Below are 19313 nucleotides of genomic sequence, written 5' to 3' on the forward strand. Positions count from 1 at the left end.
CGCCCGGGATGGCTCGTCTGTGGGGTTATATAATGAAGAGGTCTGGTCTGACCCGCTGGGGGTGGCTCGTCTGTGGGGTTATATAATAAAGAGGTCTGGTCTGACCTGCCCGGGGTGGCTCGTCTGTGGGGTTATATAATGAAGAGGTTTGGTCCGACCCGCCCGGGGTGGCTCGTCTGTGGGGTTATATAATGAAGAGGTCTGGTCTGACCCGCTGGGGGTGGCTCGTCTGTGGGGTTATATAATGAAGAGGTCTGGTCTGACCCGCCCGGGGTGGCTCGTCTGTGGGGTTATATAATGAAGAGGTTTGGTCTGACCCGCTGGGGGTGGCTCGTCTGTGGGGTTATATAATGAAGAGGTTTGGTCTGACCCGCCCGGGATGGCTCGTCTGTGGGGTTATATAATGAAGACGTTTGGTCTGACCCGCTGGGGGTGGCTCGTCTGTGGGGTTATATAATGAAGAGGTTTGGTCTGACCCGCTGGGGGTGGCTCGTCTGTGGGGTTATATAATAAAGAGGTTTGGTCTGACCCGCTGGGGGTGGCTCGTCTGTGGGGTTATATAATAAAGAGGTCTGGTCTGACCCGCCCGGGGTGGCTCGTCTGTGGGGTTATATAATAAAGAGGTTTGGTCTGACCCGCCCGGGGTGGCTCGTCTGTGGGGTTATATAATGAAGAGGTTTGGTCTGACCCGCTGGGGGTGGCTCGTCTGTGGGGTTATATAATGAAGAGGTCTGGTCTGACCCGCTCGGGGTGGCTCGTCTGTGGGGTTATATAATGAAGAGGTCTGGTCTGACCCGCTGGGGGTGGCTCGTCTGTGGGGTTATATAATAAAGAGGTCTGGTCTGACCCGCCCGGGGTGGCTCGTCTGTGGGGTTATATAATAAAGAGGTCTGGTCTGACCCGCTGGGGGTGGCTCGTCTGTGGGGTTATATAATGAAGAGGTTTGGTCTGACCCGCCCGGGGTGGCTCGTCTGTGGGGTTATATAATGAAGAGGTCTGGTCTGACCCGCCCGGGGTGGCTCGTCTGTGGGGTTATATAATGAAGAGGTTTGGTCTGACCCGCCCGGGATGGCTCGTCTGTGGGGTTATATAATGAAGAGGTCTGGTCTGACCCGCCCGGGATGGCTCGTCTGTGGGGTTATATAATGAAGAGGTCTGGTCTGACCCGCTGGGGGTGGCTCGTCTGTGGGGTTATATAATAAAGAGGTCTGGTCTGACCTGCTGGGGGTGGCTCGTCTGTGGGGTTATATAATGAAGAGGTCTGGTCTGACCCGCTGGGGGTGGCTCGTCTGTGGGGTTATATAATGAAGAGGTCTGGTCTGACCCGCCCGGGGTGGCTCGTCTGTGGGGTTATATAATAAAGAGGTCTGGTCTGACCTGCCCGGGGTTGGGGTATCTTTCTCAAGGGAGAGCTTCTCCTGCTGGGCTAATTCTTTAATTAAGTGAAAGTCCAGCTGAAACTTTGGGGTTACCCTGTACCATTATGTTCCAGACTTATAGAGATTTATATTAGCTCAGAGTCAGAGTCCTCGTTGTCAAGTATCCTGAGTTTCCACCCCTCATTAACCCCCCCTCTCTTAACAAAGGGGTAGTGTGCTAATTTAGCACTGTGCCATGCCAGGGGATGGTTTGTGTGGAAGATAAGATTGCTGATGTTCCCATTTTTGTAATTGTCAGCAAAAAGTGTCTCTTGATTTTCCATAAGGAGCTTCCATTTTGTAATCTTTTCTTGCCTTATCACTCTTTACATACACAGGGTACTGTATTTTAACAGCGGGAGGCGGCTTTGACACCTCTCACTTGACATGTCAGTGCTAATTGAAGCTGTATCAAGCTTGGCAGAATTATGTTAGAATTCAGTCCTTATAAAGTAATGTAGTGTATTTTTCTTCTTGGCTTTTGGACTTAAAATATAGTTTCAGACTAAACATTACTCACTCAGTTCCAGGTTGGATGGTGTTTTCAGGTTTCTGTTGTTTTCCAGAGAATTTGCTGTATAGAATAATAATCATTGGTAGTTGTAAACCTTCCAGATGATTCCGTAATTCCGTCCAAAATCAGGTTGTAGGTTTTGAGTTTTTATTTGAAGTTGCAGAGGGTAGCATCCTGTATATGTTCCTGACATAAAAAATCCACGTTTATCTAACTTTAAATCTATAAAAAATGCAGGAGCTCATCTGACCACGTGACCTCTGCTCTCCTATTGCTCACAGTCTCTCTCTCTCTCTCTCTCTCTCTCTCTCTCTCTCTCTCTCTCTCTCTCTCTCTCTCTCTCTCTCTCTCTCTCTCTCTCTCTCTCTCTGTCTCTCTGTGTCTCTGTCTCTCTCTGTCTCTCTGTCTCTCTGTCTCTGTCTCTCTCTCTCTCTCTCTCTCTCTCTCTCTCTCTCTCTCTCTCTCTCTCTCTCTCTCTCTCTCTGTCTCTCTCTCTCTGCCTCTGTCTCTCTCTGTCTCTGTCTCTGTCTCTCTGTCTCTCTCTCTCTCTCTGCTCTGTATGTCTTTAGGTGTAGTAGAGGTAGAGGAGGTATTCAGGATGTTATAACTCAAACCCCCCCCTCTCTCTCTCCCTCCCTCCTTTCTCCAGGTGTGGTAGCCGTGGTCTCCCAGGATGCCGTTGGTGAAGAGGAGTATCGAGCCCAGGCACCTGTGCCACACAGTGCTGCCGCGGGCCATTAAGAATGAGCTGGAGTGTGTGACCAATGTGTCCCTAGCTAACGTCATACGGCAGCTCAGCAGCCTCAGTGAGTCACACACACTGTGCACACATACACAGCTAAACAACACACACACACACACGCACACACACACACACACACACACACACACACACACACACACACACGCATGCACACACACACACACACAGAAAACATGTTGTCACACACACCCACACATGTTTCTGTTAGGTAATCATGCTACCCCTCTCTTTCCTCTCTGCTGATAAGCAGGTTTCATTATGCCTGACTCTATTACTCTATTATATTTAAGTGTGTAATAAGTGTGTGTGTGTTGTAACAGGTAAGTATGCAGAGGACCTGTTTGGGGAGCTATTCAACGAGGCCCACTCCTTCTCCTTCCGGGTCAACTCCCTGCAGGAGCGCGTGGACCGCCTCTCTATCAGCGTCACACAGCTAGATCCTAAAGAGGAGGAGCGTGAGTACCGCGCACACACACACACACACACACACACACACACACACACACACACACACACACACACACACACACACACACACACACACACACACACTCATACAGTAGTCCTTACATGTAGACACTCAGTCTTGACACACACCTTTCTTTACACATCCACCATTGATTCTTCCTCATCAGGGTAAATTCATTCCTTCCAGTCCTCTCTTTGTATGTGTGTGTGTGTGTGTGTGTGTGTGTGTGCGTGCGTGCGTGTGTGTGTGTGAACCATTGCCAGACCCATCCAGTCTTAATGACCTTATTAGATGAACAGGCCGCAGTGAGACAGTGTCATTTTTCATCCCAGCAGCTCCACAGTCCACACTGTACTAACCAACCCTCCGTTCCACTCCGCTGCCCTCCTCGGCAGGCGCAATAAGCCCCCATTATAGGCATTCTTACCAGCCTCCACTGTTTCACTTAGCCTTGCCTCACACAATGGCCTGGCTTTGTGGGGAAACCAGATATCCAGGTATATGTGCTATGTTATAGTGGCATAATAAAAAGGAGAGGGATAATGCCTGTCTGTCTGTCTGTCTGTCGGGGGGCCTGGGTAGGGATGTCAGGTAAAACAGGTTCTAGAGAGAGGGACAGAGATAAAGGGATACAAAGAGAGTGGATGAGAGAGAGAGTGAGGAAGAGGGACAGAGAATGTGAGAGAGAGAGCGAGGAAGAGGGACAGAGAACGTGAGAGAGAGAGCGAGGAAGAGGGACAGAGAACGTGAGAGAGAGAGAGCGAGGAAGAGGGACAGACAATGCGAAAGAGAGAGGGACAGAGAGAGAGAGCGAGGAAGAGGGACAGAGAACGTGAGAGAGAGGGGGACAGAGAGAGAGAGTGAGGAAGAGGGACAGAGAACGTGAGAGAGAGGGGGACAGAGAGAGAGAGCGAGGAAGAGGGACAGAGAACGTGAGAGAGAGGGGGACAGAGAGAGAGAGCGAGGAAGAGGGACAGAGAACGTGAGAGAGAGAGCGAGGAAGAGGGACAGAGAACGTGAGAGAGAGAGGGACAGAGAGAGAGAGCGAGGAAGAGGGACAGAGAGAGAGAGAGGGACAGAGAGAGAGAGAGCGAGGAAGAGGGACAGAGAATGCAAGAGAGAGAGCGAGGAAGAGGGACAGAGAATGCAAGAGAGAGAGGGACAGAGAGAGAGAGCGAGGAAGAGGGACAGAGAACGCGAGAGAGAGAGGGACAGAGAGAGAGAGCGAGGAAGAGGGACAGAGAATGCGAAAGAGAGAGGGACAGAGAGAGAGAGCGAGGAAGAGGGACAGAGAACGTGAGAGAGAGGGGGACAGAGAGAGAGAGTGAGGAAGAGGGACAGAGAACGTGAGAGAGAGGGGGACAGAGAGAGAGAGCGAGGAAGAGAGACAGAGAACGTGAGAGAGAGGGGGACAGAGAGAGAGAGTGAGGAAGAGGGACAGAGAACGTGAGAGAGAGAGCGAGGAAGAGGGACAGAGAACGTGAGAGAGAGAGCGAGGAAGAGGGACAGAGAACGTGAGAGAGAGAGGGACAGAGAGAGAGAGCGAGGAAGAGGGACAGAGAATGCGAAAGAGAGAGGGACAGAGAGAGAGAGCGAGGAAGAGGGACAGAGAACGTGAGAGAGAGGGGGACAGAGAGAGAGAGTGAGGAAGAGGGACAGAGAGAGAGAGCGAGGAAGAGGGACAGAGAGAGAGAGAGGGACAGAGAGAGAGAGCGAGGAAGAGGGACAGAGAATACAAGAGAGAGAGCGAGGAAGAGGGACAGAGAATGCAAGAGAGAGAGGGACAGAGAGAGAGAGCGAGGAAGAGGGACAGAGAACGCGAGAGAGAGAGGGACAGAGAGAGAGAGCGAGGAAGAGGGACAGAGAACGTGAGAGAGAGGGGGACAGAGAGAGAGAGCGAGGAAGAGGGACAGAGAACGTGAGAGAGAGAGGGACAGAGAGAGAGAGCGAGGAAGAGGGACAGAGAATGCGAAAGAGAGAGGGACAGAGAGAGAGAGCGAGGAAGAGGGACAGAGAACGTGAGAGAGAGGGGGACAGAGAGAGAGAGTGAGGAAGAGGGACAGAGAACGTGAGAGAGAGGGGGACAGAGAGAGAGAGCGAGGAAGAGAGACAGAGAACGTGAGAGAGAGGGGGACAGAGAGAGAGAGTGAGGAAGAGGGACAGAGAACGTGAGAGAGAGAGCGAGGAAGAGGGACAGAGAACGTGAGAGAGAGAGCGAGGAAGAGGGACAGAGAACGTGAGAGAGAGAGGGACAGAGAGAGAGAGCGAGGAAGAGGGACAGAGAATGCGAAAGAGAGAGGGACAGAGAGAGAGAGCGAGGAAGAGGGACAGAGAACGTGAGAGAGAGGGGGACAGAGAGAGAGAGTGAGGAAGAGGGACAGAGAACGTGAGAGAGAGGGGGACAGAGAGAGAGAGCGAGGAAGAGGGACAGAGAACGTGAGAGAGAGAGGGACAGAGAGAGAGAGTGAGGAAGAGTGACAGAGAGAGAGAGCGAGGAAGAGGGACAGAGAATGCAAAAGAGTGAGGGACAGAGAGAGAGAGCGAGGAAGAGGGACAGAGAATGCGAAAGAGAGAGGGACAGAGAGAGAGAGCGAGGAAGAGGGACAGAGAATGCGAAAGAGAGAGGGACAGAGAGAGAGAGCGAGGAAGAGGGACAGAGAATGCGAAAGAGAGAGGGACAGAGAGAGAGAGCGAGGAAGAGGGACAGAGAATGCGAAAGAGAGAGGGACACAGAGAGAGAGTGAGGAAGAGGGACAGAGAATGCGAAAGAGAGAGGGACAGAGAGAGAGAGCGAGGAAGAGGGACAGAGAATGCGAAAGAGAGAGGGACAGAGAGAGAGAGCGAGGAAGAGGGACAGAGAATGCGAAAGAGAGAGGGACAGAGAGAGAGAGTGAGGAAGAGGGACAGAGAATGCGAAAGAGAGAGGGACAGAGAGAGAGAGCGAGGAAGAGGGACAGAGAACGTGAAAGAGAGAGGGACAGAGAGAGAGAGTGAGGAAGAGGGACAGAGAATGCTAAAGAGAGAGGGACAGAGAGAGAGAGAGGGACAGAGAGAGAGAGCGAGGAAGAGGGACAGAGAACGCGAAAGAGAGAGGGACAGAGAGAGAGAGAGGGACAGAGAGAGAGAGCGAGGAAGAGGGACAGAGAATGCGAAAGAGAGAGGGACAGAGAATGCGAGAGAGAAGGACAGAGAAAGAGAGCGAGGAAGAGGGACAGAGAATGCGAAAGAGAGAGGGACAAAGAGAGAGAGAGGGACAGAGAGAGAGAGCGAGGAAGAGGGACAGAGAATGCGAAAGAGAGAGGGACAGATAGAGAGAGAAGGAGTGTAGTAGTAAGCTAATACCACTCTTCTGAGGCATCGATTTCCCATGGGCCAACGGGGTGTTTATAGCTTGGATTGGAGCGCTAGAGGTCTATAGATGAAGTGCACTGGACTGTCCTCTGTACTGTGTCTTAGATAATAAAGCTGTAAATCTCTGAGTGGGGGGGGGGGGGGGGGGGGGGGGGATGTAGCCTGTTAGCACAACAGACCCATGCAATGGAGGAGGGGGGTGTAGTAGAGATTGTAACTTAGAGGTAAGAGACAATAATGTTTATTCGTTTACAGATCAATACTTAAAGAGATTCTCTGGTGCCTTTGTATACTTTTTAGACAGGAGTTCAGAAAGCAACGCTCACGAGCCAAAAATGGTCCCCGAAAATTGGGTACTACGTCACATATTTGCACCACATCATTGCTCTCTCTCTCGCTCTGCTGTGTGTGCATCTTGCTAGCTGTCACTCAAATGGCGAGGGGCTGAAGCTCATTGGCTAGAACTCGAATTGCTAGGGGGCTGGTCCACGTGGGTGAAAATTTGGGGGAAATGGCGCCGCACAGCTTCCAGAAAAACTGATGCTTTCAAGCTAGACAGTGTTTATACTCATAGATAATGCATGTATGAACTACACATTGACACACCCAGCCCAAAGCGGGAGGTTTAATTAATACTTAGTAGTCGCCAAAGTTCCAGAGCATGACTTTAAGGTCCCTTGACTTAAATATTTAAGCATGCCATGTATCAGTGCTGTGTGTGGAGGTGTTGCCTTCTTGCAGTTGTTCCTGTATTCACTTTAGCTATAGCTGAATTAGTGACCTACCTAGATCCCCTAAAACCTTCCACACATTCTCCTCCTCCTCCACTTCTACTTTCCCCTCATCTTCATCCTTCTCTTTCCTCTCCCCCTCTTCCCTCTCCTCCTCCATATATTTGTGCTAATGTAATGCTGGGGGTGATCTAATAATCCAGTCTGCTTTAGAGGGATTCACCCTGTCATACACTCCCTCCATGCTGGGACTCCACACTGTCTGGGACTGGTAAGGATTCACCCTGTCATACACTCCCTCCATGCTGTGACTCCACACTGTCTGGGACTGGTAAGGATTCACCCTGTCATACACTCCCCCCATGCTGGGACTCCACACTGTCTGGGACTGGTAAGGATTCACCCTGTCATACACTCCCCCCATGCTGTGACTCCACACTGTCTGGGACTGGTAAGGATTCATCCTGTCATACACTCCCTCCATGCTGTGACTCCACACTGTCTGGGACTGGTAAGGATTCACCCTGTCATACACTCCCCCCATGCTGTGACTCCACACTGTCTGGGACTGGTAAGGATTCACCCTGTCATACACTCCCCCCATGCTGTGACTCCACACTGTCTGGGACTGGTAAGGATTCACCCTGTCATACACTCCCTCCATGCTGTGACTCCACACTGTCTGGGACTGGTAAGGATTCACCCTGTCATACACTCCCCCCATGCTGTGACTCCACACTGTCTGGGACTGGTAAGGATTCACCCTGTCATACACTCCCCCCGTGCTGTGACTCCACACTGTCTGGGACTGGTAAGGATTCACCCTGTCATACACCTCCTCCATGCTGTGACTCCACACTGTCTGGGACTGGTAAGGATTCACCCTGTCATACACCTCCTCCATGCTGTGACTCCACACTGTCTGGGACTGGTAAGGATTCACCCTGTCATACACCTCCTCCATGCTGTGACTCCACACTGTCTGGGACTGGTAAGGATTCACCCTGTCATACACCTCCTCCATGCTGTGACTCCACACTGTCTGGGACTGGTAAGGATTCACCCTGTCATACACCTCCTCCATGGGTTACAGGCTGGACCAACACACACACTTCCTCTTTCAAATTCAAATGTCAATTGAATCTACTTTATTGACATGGAAAGTAAAACACTTCCATTGTCAAAGTAACATAACAATGATGGTCCAATACAGGAATATACTAGACTGTTATACAATACAATAGCATATACAGGAATATACTAGACTGTTATACAATACAGTAGAATATACAGGAATATACTAGACTGTTATACAATACAATAGAATATACAGGAATATACTAGACAGTTATACAATACAATAGAATATACAGGAATATACTAGACTGTTATACAATACAATAGAATATACAGGAATATACTAGACTGTTATACAATACAATAGAATATACAGGAATATACTAGACTGTTATACAATACAATAGAATATACAGGAATATACTAGACTGTTATACAATACAATAGAATATACAGGAATATACTAGACTGTTATACAATACAATACAATATACAGGAATATACTAGACTGTTATACAATACAATAGAATATACAGGAATATACTAGACTGTTATACAATACAATGGAATATACAGGAATATACTAGACTGTTATACAATACAATAGAATATACAGGAATATACTAGACTGTTATACAATACAATAGAATATACAGGAATATACTAGACTGTTATACAATACAATAGAATATACAGGAATATACTAGACTGTTATACAATACAATAGAATATACAGGAATATACTAGACTGTTATACAATAGAATATACAGGAATATACTAGACTGTTATACAATACAATAGAATATACAGGAATATACTAGACTGTTATACAATACAATAGAATATACAGGAATATACTAGACTGTTATACAATACAATAGAATATACAGGAATATACTAGACTGTTATACAATACAATGGAATATACAGGAATATACTAGACTGTTATACAATACAATAGAATATACAGGAATATACTAGACTGTTATACAATACAATAGAATATACAGGAATATACTAGACTGTTATACAATACAATAGAATATACAGGAATATACTAGACTGTTATACAATACAATAGAATATACAGGAATATACTAGACTGTTATACAATACAATAGAATATACAGGAATATACTAGACTGTTATACAATACAATAGAATATACAGGAATATACTAGACTGTTATACAATACAATGGAATATACAGGAATATACTAGACTGTTATACAATACAATAGAATATACAGGAATATACTAGACTGTTATACAATACAATAGAATATACAGGAATATACTAGACTGTTATACAATACAATAGAATATACAGGAATATACTAGACTGTTATACAATACAATAGAATATACAGGAATATACTAGACTGTTATACAATAGAATATACAGGAATATACTAGACTGTTATACAATACAATAGAATATACAGGAATATACTAGACAGTTATACAATACAATAGAATATACAGGAATATACTAGACTGTTATACAATACAATAGAATATACAGGAATATACTAGACTGTTATACAATACAATAGAATATACAGGAATATACTAGACTGTTATACAATACAATAGAATATACAGGAATATACTAGACTGTTATACAATACAATAGAATATACAGGAATATACTAGACTGTTATACAATACAATAGAATATACAGGAATATACTAGACTGTTATACAATACAATAGAATATACAGGAATATACTAGACTGTTATACAATACAATGGAATATACAGGAATATACTAGACTGTTATACAATACAATAGAATATACAGGAATATACTAGACTGTTATACAATACAATAGAATATACAGGAATATACTAGACTGTTATACAATACAATAGAATATACAGGAATATACTAGACTGTTATACAATACAATAGAATATACAGGAATATACTAGACTGTTATACAATAGAATATACAGGAATATACTAGACTGTTATACAATACAATAGAATATACAGGAATATACTAGACTGTTATACAATACAATAGAATATACAGGAATATACTAGACTGTTATACAATACAATAGAATATACAGGAATATACTAGACTGTTATACAATACAATGGAATATACAGGAATATACTAGACTGTTATACAATACAATAGAATATACAGGAATATACTAGACTGTTATACAATACAATAGAATATACAGGAATATACTAGACTGTTATACAATACAATAGAATATACAGGAATATACTAGACTGTTATACAATACAATAGAATATACAGGAATATACTAGACTGTTATACAATACAATAGAATATACAGGAATATACTAGACTGTTATACAATACAATAGAATATACAGGAATATACTAGACTGTTATACAATACAATGGAATATACAGGAATATACTAGACTGTTATACAATACAATAGAATATACAGGAATATACTAGACTGTTATACAATACAATAGAATATACAGGAATATACTAGACTGTTATACAATACAATAGAATATACAGGAATATACTAGACTGTTATACAATACAATAGAATATACAGGAATATACTAGACTGTTATACAATAGAATATACAGGAATATACTAGACTGTTATACAATACAATAGAATATACAGGAATATACTAGACTGTTATACAATACAATAGAATATACAGGAATATACTAGACTGTTATACAATACAATAGAATATACAGGAATATACTAGACTGTTATACAATACAATGGAATATACAGGAATATACTAGACTGTTATACAATACAATAGAATATACAGGAATATACTAGACTGTTATACAATACAATAGAATATACAGGAATATACTAGACTGTTATACAATACAATAGAATATACAGGAATATACTAGACTGTTATACAATACAATAGAATATACAGGAATATACTAGACTGTTATACAATAGAATATACAGGAATATACTAGACTGTTATACAATACAATAGAATATACAGGAATATACTAGACTGTTATACAATACAATAGAATATACAGGAATATACTAGACTGTTATACAATACAATGGAATATACAGGAATATACTAGACTGTTATACAATACAATAGAATATACAGGAATATACTAGACTGTTATACAATAGAATATACAGGAATATACTAGACTGTTATACAATAGAATATACAGGAATATACTAGACTGTTATACAATACAATAGAATATACAGGAATATATCAAATCAAATCAAATGTATTTATATAGCCCTTCGTACATCAGCTGATATCTCAAAGTGCTGTACAGAAACCCAGCCTAAAACCCCAAACAGCAAGCAATGCAGGTGTAGAAGCACGGTGGCTAGGAAAAACTCCCTAGAAAGGCCAAAACCTAGGAAGAAACCTAGAGAGGAACCAGGCTATGTGGGGTGGCCAGTCCTCTTCTGGCTGTGCCGGGTGGAGATTATAACAAAACATGGTCAAGATGTTCAACTGTTCATAAATGACCAGCATGGTCGAATAATAATAAGGCAGAATAGTTGAAACTGGAGCAGCAGCACAGTCAGGTGGACTGGGGACAGCAAGGAGTCATCATGTCAGGTATTCCTGGGGTATGGTCCTAGGGCTCAGGTCCTCCGAGAGAGAGAAAGAAAGAGAGAATTAGAGAGAGCATATGTGGGATGGCCAGTCCTCTTCTGGCTGTGCCCGGGTGGAGATTATAACAGAACATGGCCAAGATGTTCAAATGTTCATAAATGACCAGCATGGTCGAATAATAATAAGGCAGAACAGTTGAAACTGGAGCAGCAGCACAGCCAGGTGGACTGGGGACAGCAAGGAGTCATCATGTCAGGTAGTCCTGGGGCATGGTCCTAGGGCTCAGGTCCTCCGAGAGAGAGAAAGAGAGAAGGAGAGAATTAGAGAACGCACACTTAGATTCACACAGGACACCGAATAGGACAGGAGAAGTACTCCAGATATAACAAACTGACCCTAGCCCCCCGACACATAAACTACTGCAGCATAAATACTGGAGGCTGAGACATATACTAGACTGTTATACAATACAATAGAATATACAGGAATATACTAGACTGTTATACAATACAATAGAATATACAGGAATATACTAGACAATTATACAATACAATAGAATATACAGGAATATACTAGACTGTTATACAATACAATAGAATATACAGGAATATACTAGACTGTTATACAATACAATAGAATATACAGGAATATACTAGACAATTATACAATACAATAGAATATACAGGAATATACTAGACTGTTATACAATACAATAGAATATACAGGAATATACTAGACAATTATACAATACAATAGAATATACAGGAATATACTAGACAGTTATACAATACAATAGAATATACAGGAATATACTAGACTGTTAAACAATACAATAGAATATACAGGAATATACTAGACTGTTATACAATACAATAGAATATACAGGAATATACTAGACAATTATACAATAAAATAGATTATACAGGAATATACTAGATTGTTATACAATACAATAGAATATACAGGAATATACTAGACTGTTATACAATACAGTAGAATATACAGGAATATACTAGACTGTTATACAATACAATAGAATATACAGGAATATACTAGACTGTTATACAATACAATAGAATATACAGGAATATACTAGACTGTTATACAATACAATAGAATATACAGGAATATACTAGACTGTTATACAATACAATAGAATATACAGGAATATACTAGACTGTTATACAATACAGTAGAATATACAGGAATATACTAGACTGTTAGTAATAAGGAAATAATAATGATAATTTTTATAGTTTTACAACAAATAATGAGAATGAGAACAATAACACTACAATTAATATCTCTCTTTCACACACACACACACACACGCACACACACACAAACACACGCACACACACACACAAACACACGCACACACACACACAAACACACGCACACAAACACACGCACATTATTTTCATCTATCCTCATGGGGACATAAAATTAATTTACATGAATCCTTGTGGGGACCTAAAATAAAATCCTATTTTGCCCAAACCTAACACTTTCTGTAACCCGTAACCCTAAACCTAACTCCTAACCACTAACCCCATACACTAACCCTAAACCTAACTCCTAACCACTAACCCTAAACCTAACTCCTAACCACTAACCCCTTACACTAACCCTAAACCTAACTCCTAACCACTAACCCCTTAGACTAACCCTAAACCTAACTCCTAACCACTAACCCCTTACACTAACCCTAAACCTAACTCCTAACCACTAACCGTAAACCTAACTCATAACCACTAACCCCTTACACTAACCCTAAACATAACTCTTAACCACTAACCCCTTACACTAACCCTAAACCTAACTCCTAACCACTAACCCTAAACCCTAAGCTTAAAATAGCCTTTGTCCTCATGTGGACGTGGTAAATGTCCCCACGAGGGATAATTGTTCTTGTTTTACTATCCTTGTGTGAACCTTTGGGGATTTTAGGACCCTACAAGGATAGAAGAACCAACACACACACACACACACACACACACACACATTCATTGAAAGGGCGAGTAGCATGGCATTTAAAAAAAAGTAACCTTTATTTAACTAGGCAAGTCAGTTAAGAACAAATTCTTATTTACAATGACGGTCTACACCGGCCAAACCCGGTCTACACCTTGTAATATAAGCCTGACTTCTGTGTTCTAGCTCCTCTGCTCTGTCCTGTAGGGGAGAGTTGATAAGGATCAGATCAGTTTGGGTCGGGGTGGGGCGGGGGGGTAGGGCGGGGGGGTAGAGAGATGGCTATCCTACAGAATACTGGGCACTACAGTAAAAGTAGTGGAGTGTTAGGACTTTGTACTTCAGACTCCATTCAGACTGTCTGAGCAGAGATTAAAATGGCCAAACTGTTTGCAGGTTAGTTCTCCAGCTCCAGAGAGTTGCAGTATTTGCTGTTAGACTCCACACAATAATCATTAAAAGACAATATAATCATCACAGAAAAGCAGGATTTACTGTGATGATACAGCAATGAAATGGGGAAATGGAGAGAGAAGTAGAAGTGGTAGTAAAAGGAGAAGTAGTAAAAAGAGCAGAAGAGAGATGACAGAGATGGACGGTTCTAGGATTTGATGTAATTAGATTTACTAGGATCCTCTAAGACTAGCTGCTGGCATTGGCGTCGCCTAATGGGGATCCTAATAAAAACAATTGAATAAAAAAAGACGGTTATAGGAGTGGCTAAAGATTTGCTTCCTGTAAGAGGTATGTTTCATCCCCCACTACACACACACACAACCTCTCCACCGCAGTAATTCTGGGTAGTGGTCTGTGTGGGTGTGTTGTCAGTGAGAGAGACAGAGAGGAGTCTGTGGAGTGAGAGAAGGAGAGGGGGATGAGAGGGAATGAGTGAAGGCGGCGCCACGGCGGGGGGGGAGGAGATAGAGAGAGGTCACTGAGAGGAGGAGGGGACGTAGAAGATAGAGGGGTCTCAAAGGAATAGAACCGTTGAGGATTTACATCAACACAAGGTTAGGAAGGGTGTGTGTGTGTTAGGGTTAGGCTGTGTGTTTGTGTGTGTGTGTAAAAATAGCCAGTTGTCCAGGAGAAAGAAAAAATCCCATTGCGAAATAATGCTTTTTAGCCCATTCATTGATGGAAATACCAGTCGATGTAAACGTATTTGACTGGTCATGCTAATTGGTCTATAGGTACATTTGCATAATTTAGTGGAATTAAATTGGTGCGTGTGTGAAGTATATTCACTATGTACACGATATATACAAAAGTATGTAGAAAGCCCTTCAAACTCTTTCAGCCATACTTCTGGCTGACAGGTGTATAAGATCAAGCTCACAGCCATGCAATCTCCATAGACAAACATTGGCAGTAGGGGCTGCTGAGTGACGCAGCAGTCTAAGGCACTGTATCTCGGTGCTTGAGGCGTCACTACAGACACCCTGGTTCGATTCCAGGCTGTATCCCAACCGACTGTGCGCCCTCTCATAGGGTGTCGCACAGTTGGCCCAGCGTTGTCTGGGTTTGGCCGGTGTAGACCGTCATTGTAAATAAGAATTTGTTCTTAACTGACTTGCCTAGTTAAATAAAGGTTACTTTTTTTTAAAACTGGCCTTAACTGAAGAGCTCAATGAATTTCAACGTGGCACCGTCATAGGATGCCACCTTTGCATCAAGTCAGTTCGTCAAATTTCTGCCCTGCTAGAGCTGCCTCGGTCAACTGTAAGTTCAGTTATTGTGAAGTGAAAACGTCTAGGAGCAACAACGGCTCAGCCGTGAAGTGGTAGGCCACACAAGCTCACAGAACAGGACTGCTGAGTGCTGAAGTGCGTAGCGCATTAAAATGGTCTGTCCTCGGTTACAACACTCACTACCGTGCAACCTCAATAACTGTTCGTCGGGAACTTCATGAAAAGGGTTTCCATGGCCTAGCAGACGCACACAAGCCTAAGATCACCATGCACAATGCCAAGCATCGGCTGGATTGGTGTAAAGCTCGCCGCCATTGGACTCTAGAGCAGTGAAGTGATGAATCCGACGGACAAATCTGGGTTTGGCAGATGACAGGAGAACACTGCCTGCCCGAAGGCATACTGCCAACTGTCAAGTTTGGTGGAGGTGGAATAATGGTCTGGGTTTGTTTTTCATGGCTTAAATTAGGCTCTTTAGTTCCAGTGAAGGGAAATCTTAACGCTACAGCAGACAATGACATTGTAGACAATTTTGTGCTTCCAAATTTGCGGCAACAGTTTGGGGAAAACCCTTTCCTGTTTCAGCATGACAATGACCCTGTGCACAAAGCAATGTCCATACGGAAATGTTTTGTCAAGAATGGTGTTGAAGAACTTGACTGGTCTGCCCACAGCCCTGACCTCAACCCCATCGAATACCTTTGTGATGAATTGGAAGGCCGACTGTGAGCCAGGCCTAACCGCCCAACGTCAGTGCCAGACCTCCCTAATGCTCTTGTGGCTGAATGGATGCAAGTCCCCACAGCAATTTTTTAAAATTATTTTCAACTTTTTTTATTTAACCTATATTTAACTAGGCAAGTCAGTTAAGAACAAATTCTTATTTACAATGATGGCCTACCAGAAGGCCTCCTGCGGGGACGGGGACTGGGATTGAAATAAATAAATACAATATAAATATAGGACACAACACACATCACAACAAGAGAGACACTACATAATGAGAGACCTAAGACGACAACATAGCAAGGCAGCAACACATGACAACACAGCATGGTAGCAACACAACATGGCAACAACATGGTAGCAACATAACATGGTAGCAGCACAAAACATGGTACAAACATTATTGGGCACAGTAGACAGCACAAATGTCAATAAGGGAGAGACAACAATACAACAAACATAGCAGCCACAATTGTCAGTAAGAGTGTCCATGATTGAGTCTTCGAATGAAGAGATTGAGATAAAACTGTCCAGTTTGAGTGTTTGTTGCAGGTCGTTCCAGTCGCTAGCTGCAGCGAACTGAAAAGAGGAGCGACCTAGGGATGTGTGCGCTTTGGGGACCTTCAACAGAATTTGACTGGTTGAACTGGTGTTGTATGTGGAGGATGAGGGCTGCAGTAGGTATCTCAGATAGGGGGAGTGAGGCCTAAGAGGGTTTTATAAATAAGTATCAACCAGTAGGTCTTGCAACAGGTACAGTGCCTTGCGAAAGTATTTGGCCCCCTTGAACTTTGCGACCTTTTGCCACATTTCAGGCTTCAAACATAAAGATATAAAACTGTATTTTTTGTGAAGTGTAACGGCGTTCGTCTGTAGGAGGAGGAGAAGCGGACCAAAGCGCAGCGTGGTGGTTGTTCATTGTATTTTATTCACGACACTATACATGAACAAACTAACGAAAAAACAAGAAACGTGAGAACTCAAAACCTAATACAGCCTATCTGGTGAATACTACACAAAGACAGGAACAATCACCCACAAACACACAGTGAAACCCAGGCTACCTAAGTATGATTCTCAATCAGAGACAACTAATGACACCTGCCTCTGATTGAGAACCATACTAGGCCGAAAACATAGAAATGCCCCAAAACATAGAAAAACAAACATAGACTGCCCACCCAACTCACGCCCTGACCATACTAAATAAATACAAAACAACAGAAATAGAGGTCAGAACGTGACAGTACCCCCCCCCCAAAGGTGCGGACTCCGGCCGCAAAACCTTGACCTATAGGGGAGGGTCTGGGTGGGCGTCTGTCCGCGGTGGCGGCTCTGGCGCGGGACGCGGACCCCACTTCACCATTGTCTTAGTCCGCCTTATTGTCCGCCTCCCTGGCTTACTCACCATGGCCACCCCTCTCAATGACCCCACTGGACAGAGGGGCTGCTCGGGACAGAGGGGCAGCTCGGGACAGAGGTGAAGCAGCTGCTCGGGACAGAGGGACAACTGCTCGGGACAGAGGGGCAGCTGCTCGGGACAGAGGGGCGATAGCAGCTCGGGACAGAGGGGCGATAGCAGCTCGGGACAGAGGGGCGATAGCAGCTCGGGACAGAGGGGCGATATCAGCCTGACCAGACAACCTAATGGTCCTGCTATCAGCCTGAACAGACAACCTAATGGCCCTGCTATCAGCCTGACCAGAAACCTAATGGTCCAGCTATCAGCCTGACCAGACAACCTAATGGTCCTGCTATCAGCCTGACCAGAAACCTAATGGTCCTGCTATCAGCCTGACCAGACAACCTAATGGTCCTGCTATCAGCCTGACCAGACAACCTAATGGTCATGCTATCACCCTGACCAGAAACCTAATGGTCCTGCTATCAGCCTGACCAGAAACCTAATGGTCCTGCTATCAGCCTGACCAGAAACCTAATGGTCCTGCTATCAGCCTGACCAGACAACCTAATGGTCCTGCTATCAGCCTGACCAGAAACCTAATGGTCCTGCTATCAGCCTGACCAGACAACCTAATGGTCCTGCTATCAGCCTGACCAGACAACCTAATGGTCCTGCTATCAGCCTGACCAGACAACCTAATGGTCCTGCTATCAGCCTGACCAGACAACCTAATGGTCCTGCTATCAGCCTGACCAGACAACCTAATGGTCCTGCTATCAGCCTGACCAGAAACCTAATGGTCCTGCTATCAGCCTGACCAGAAACCTAATGGTCCTGCTATCAGCCTGACCAGACAACCTAATGGTCCTGCTATCAGCCTGACCAGACAACCTAATGGTCCTGCTATCAGCCTGACCAGACAACCTAATGGTCCTGCTATCAGCCTGACCAGACAACCTAATGGTCCTGCTATCAGCCTGACCAGACAACCTAATGGTCCTGCTATCAGCCTGACCAGAAACCTAATGGTCCTGCTATCAGCCTGACCAGACAACCTAATGGTCCTGCTATCAGCCTGACCAGACAACCTAATGGTCCTGCTATCAGCCTGACCAGACAACCTAATGGTCCTGCTATCAGCCTGACCAGACAACCTAATGGTCCTGCTATCAGCCTGACCAGACAACCTAATGGTCCTGCTATCAGCCTGACCAGAAACCTAATGGTCCTGCTATCAGCCTGACCAGACAACCTAATGGTCCTGCTATCAGCCTGACCAGACAACCTAATGGCCCTGCTATCAGCCTGACCAGAAACCTAATGGTCCTGCTATCAGCCTGACCAGACAACCTAATGGTCCTGCTATCAGCCTGACCAGAAACCTAATGGTCCTGCTATCAGCCTGACCAGAAACCTAATGGTCCTGCTATCAGCCTGACCAGACAACCTAATGGTCCTGCTATCAGCCTGAACAGACAACCTAATGGCCCTGCTATCAGCCTGACCAGACAACCTAATGGTCCTGCTATCAGCCTGACCAGACAACCTAATGGTCCTGCTATCAGCCTGACCAGAAACCTAATGGTCCTGCTATCAGCCTGACCAGAAACCT

At 44.4% G+C, this 19313-nt stretch overlaps 1 protein-coding gene across 4 annotated transcripts in view; it reads left to right on the forward strand.

Moving 5' to 3' along the window:
• The window catches only part of LOC110522372 (WASP family member 1), a 138126-nt gene that overhangs the window by 58137 nt on the left and 60676 nt on the right, over positions 1–19313 (forward strand). For all 4 annotated transcript variants that reach the window (XM_036976021.1, XM_036976022.1, XM_036976020.1 and 1 more), the window contains 2 exons: positions 2582–2738; positions 3016–3150. In XM_036976021.1, coding sequence (XP_036831916.1) covers positions 2606–2738; positions 3016–3150 — 268 coding nt within the window. In that variant the 5' untranslated portion in view covers positions 2582–2605. The remainder of the gene's footprint in view (positions 1–2581; positions 2739–3015; positions 3151–19313) is intronic.

The sequence above is a fragment of the Oncorhynchus mykiss genome, chromosome 4 (assembly GCF_013265735.2).
Source record: "Oncorhynchus mykiss isolate Arlee chromosome 4, USDA_OmykA_1.1, whole genome shotgun sequence".
Lineage (NCBI taxonomy): Eukaryota > Metazoa > Chordata > Actinopteri > Salmoniformes > Salmonidae > Oncorhynchus > Oncorhynchus mykiss.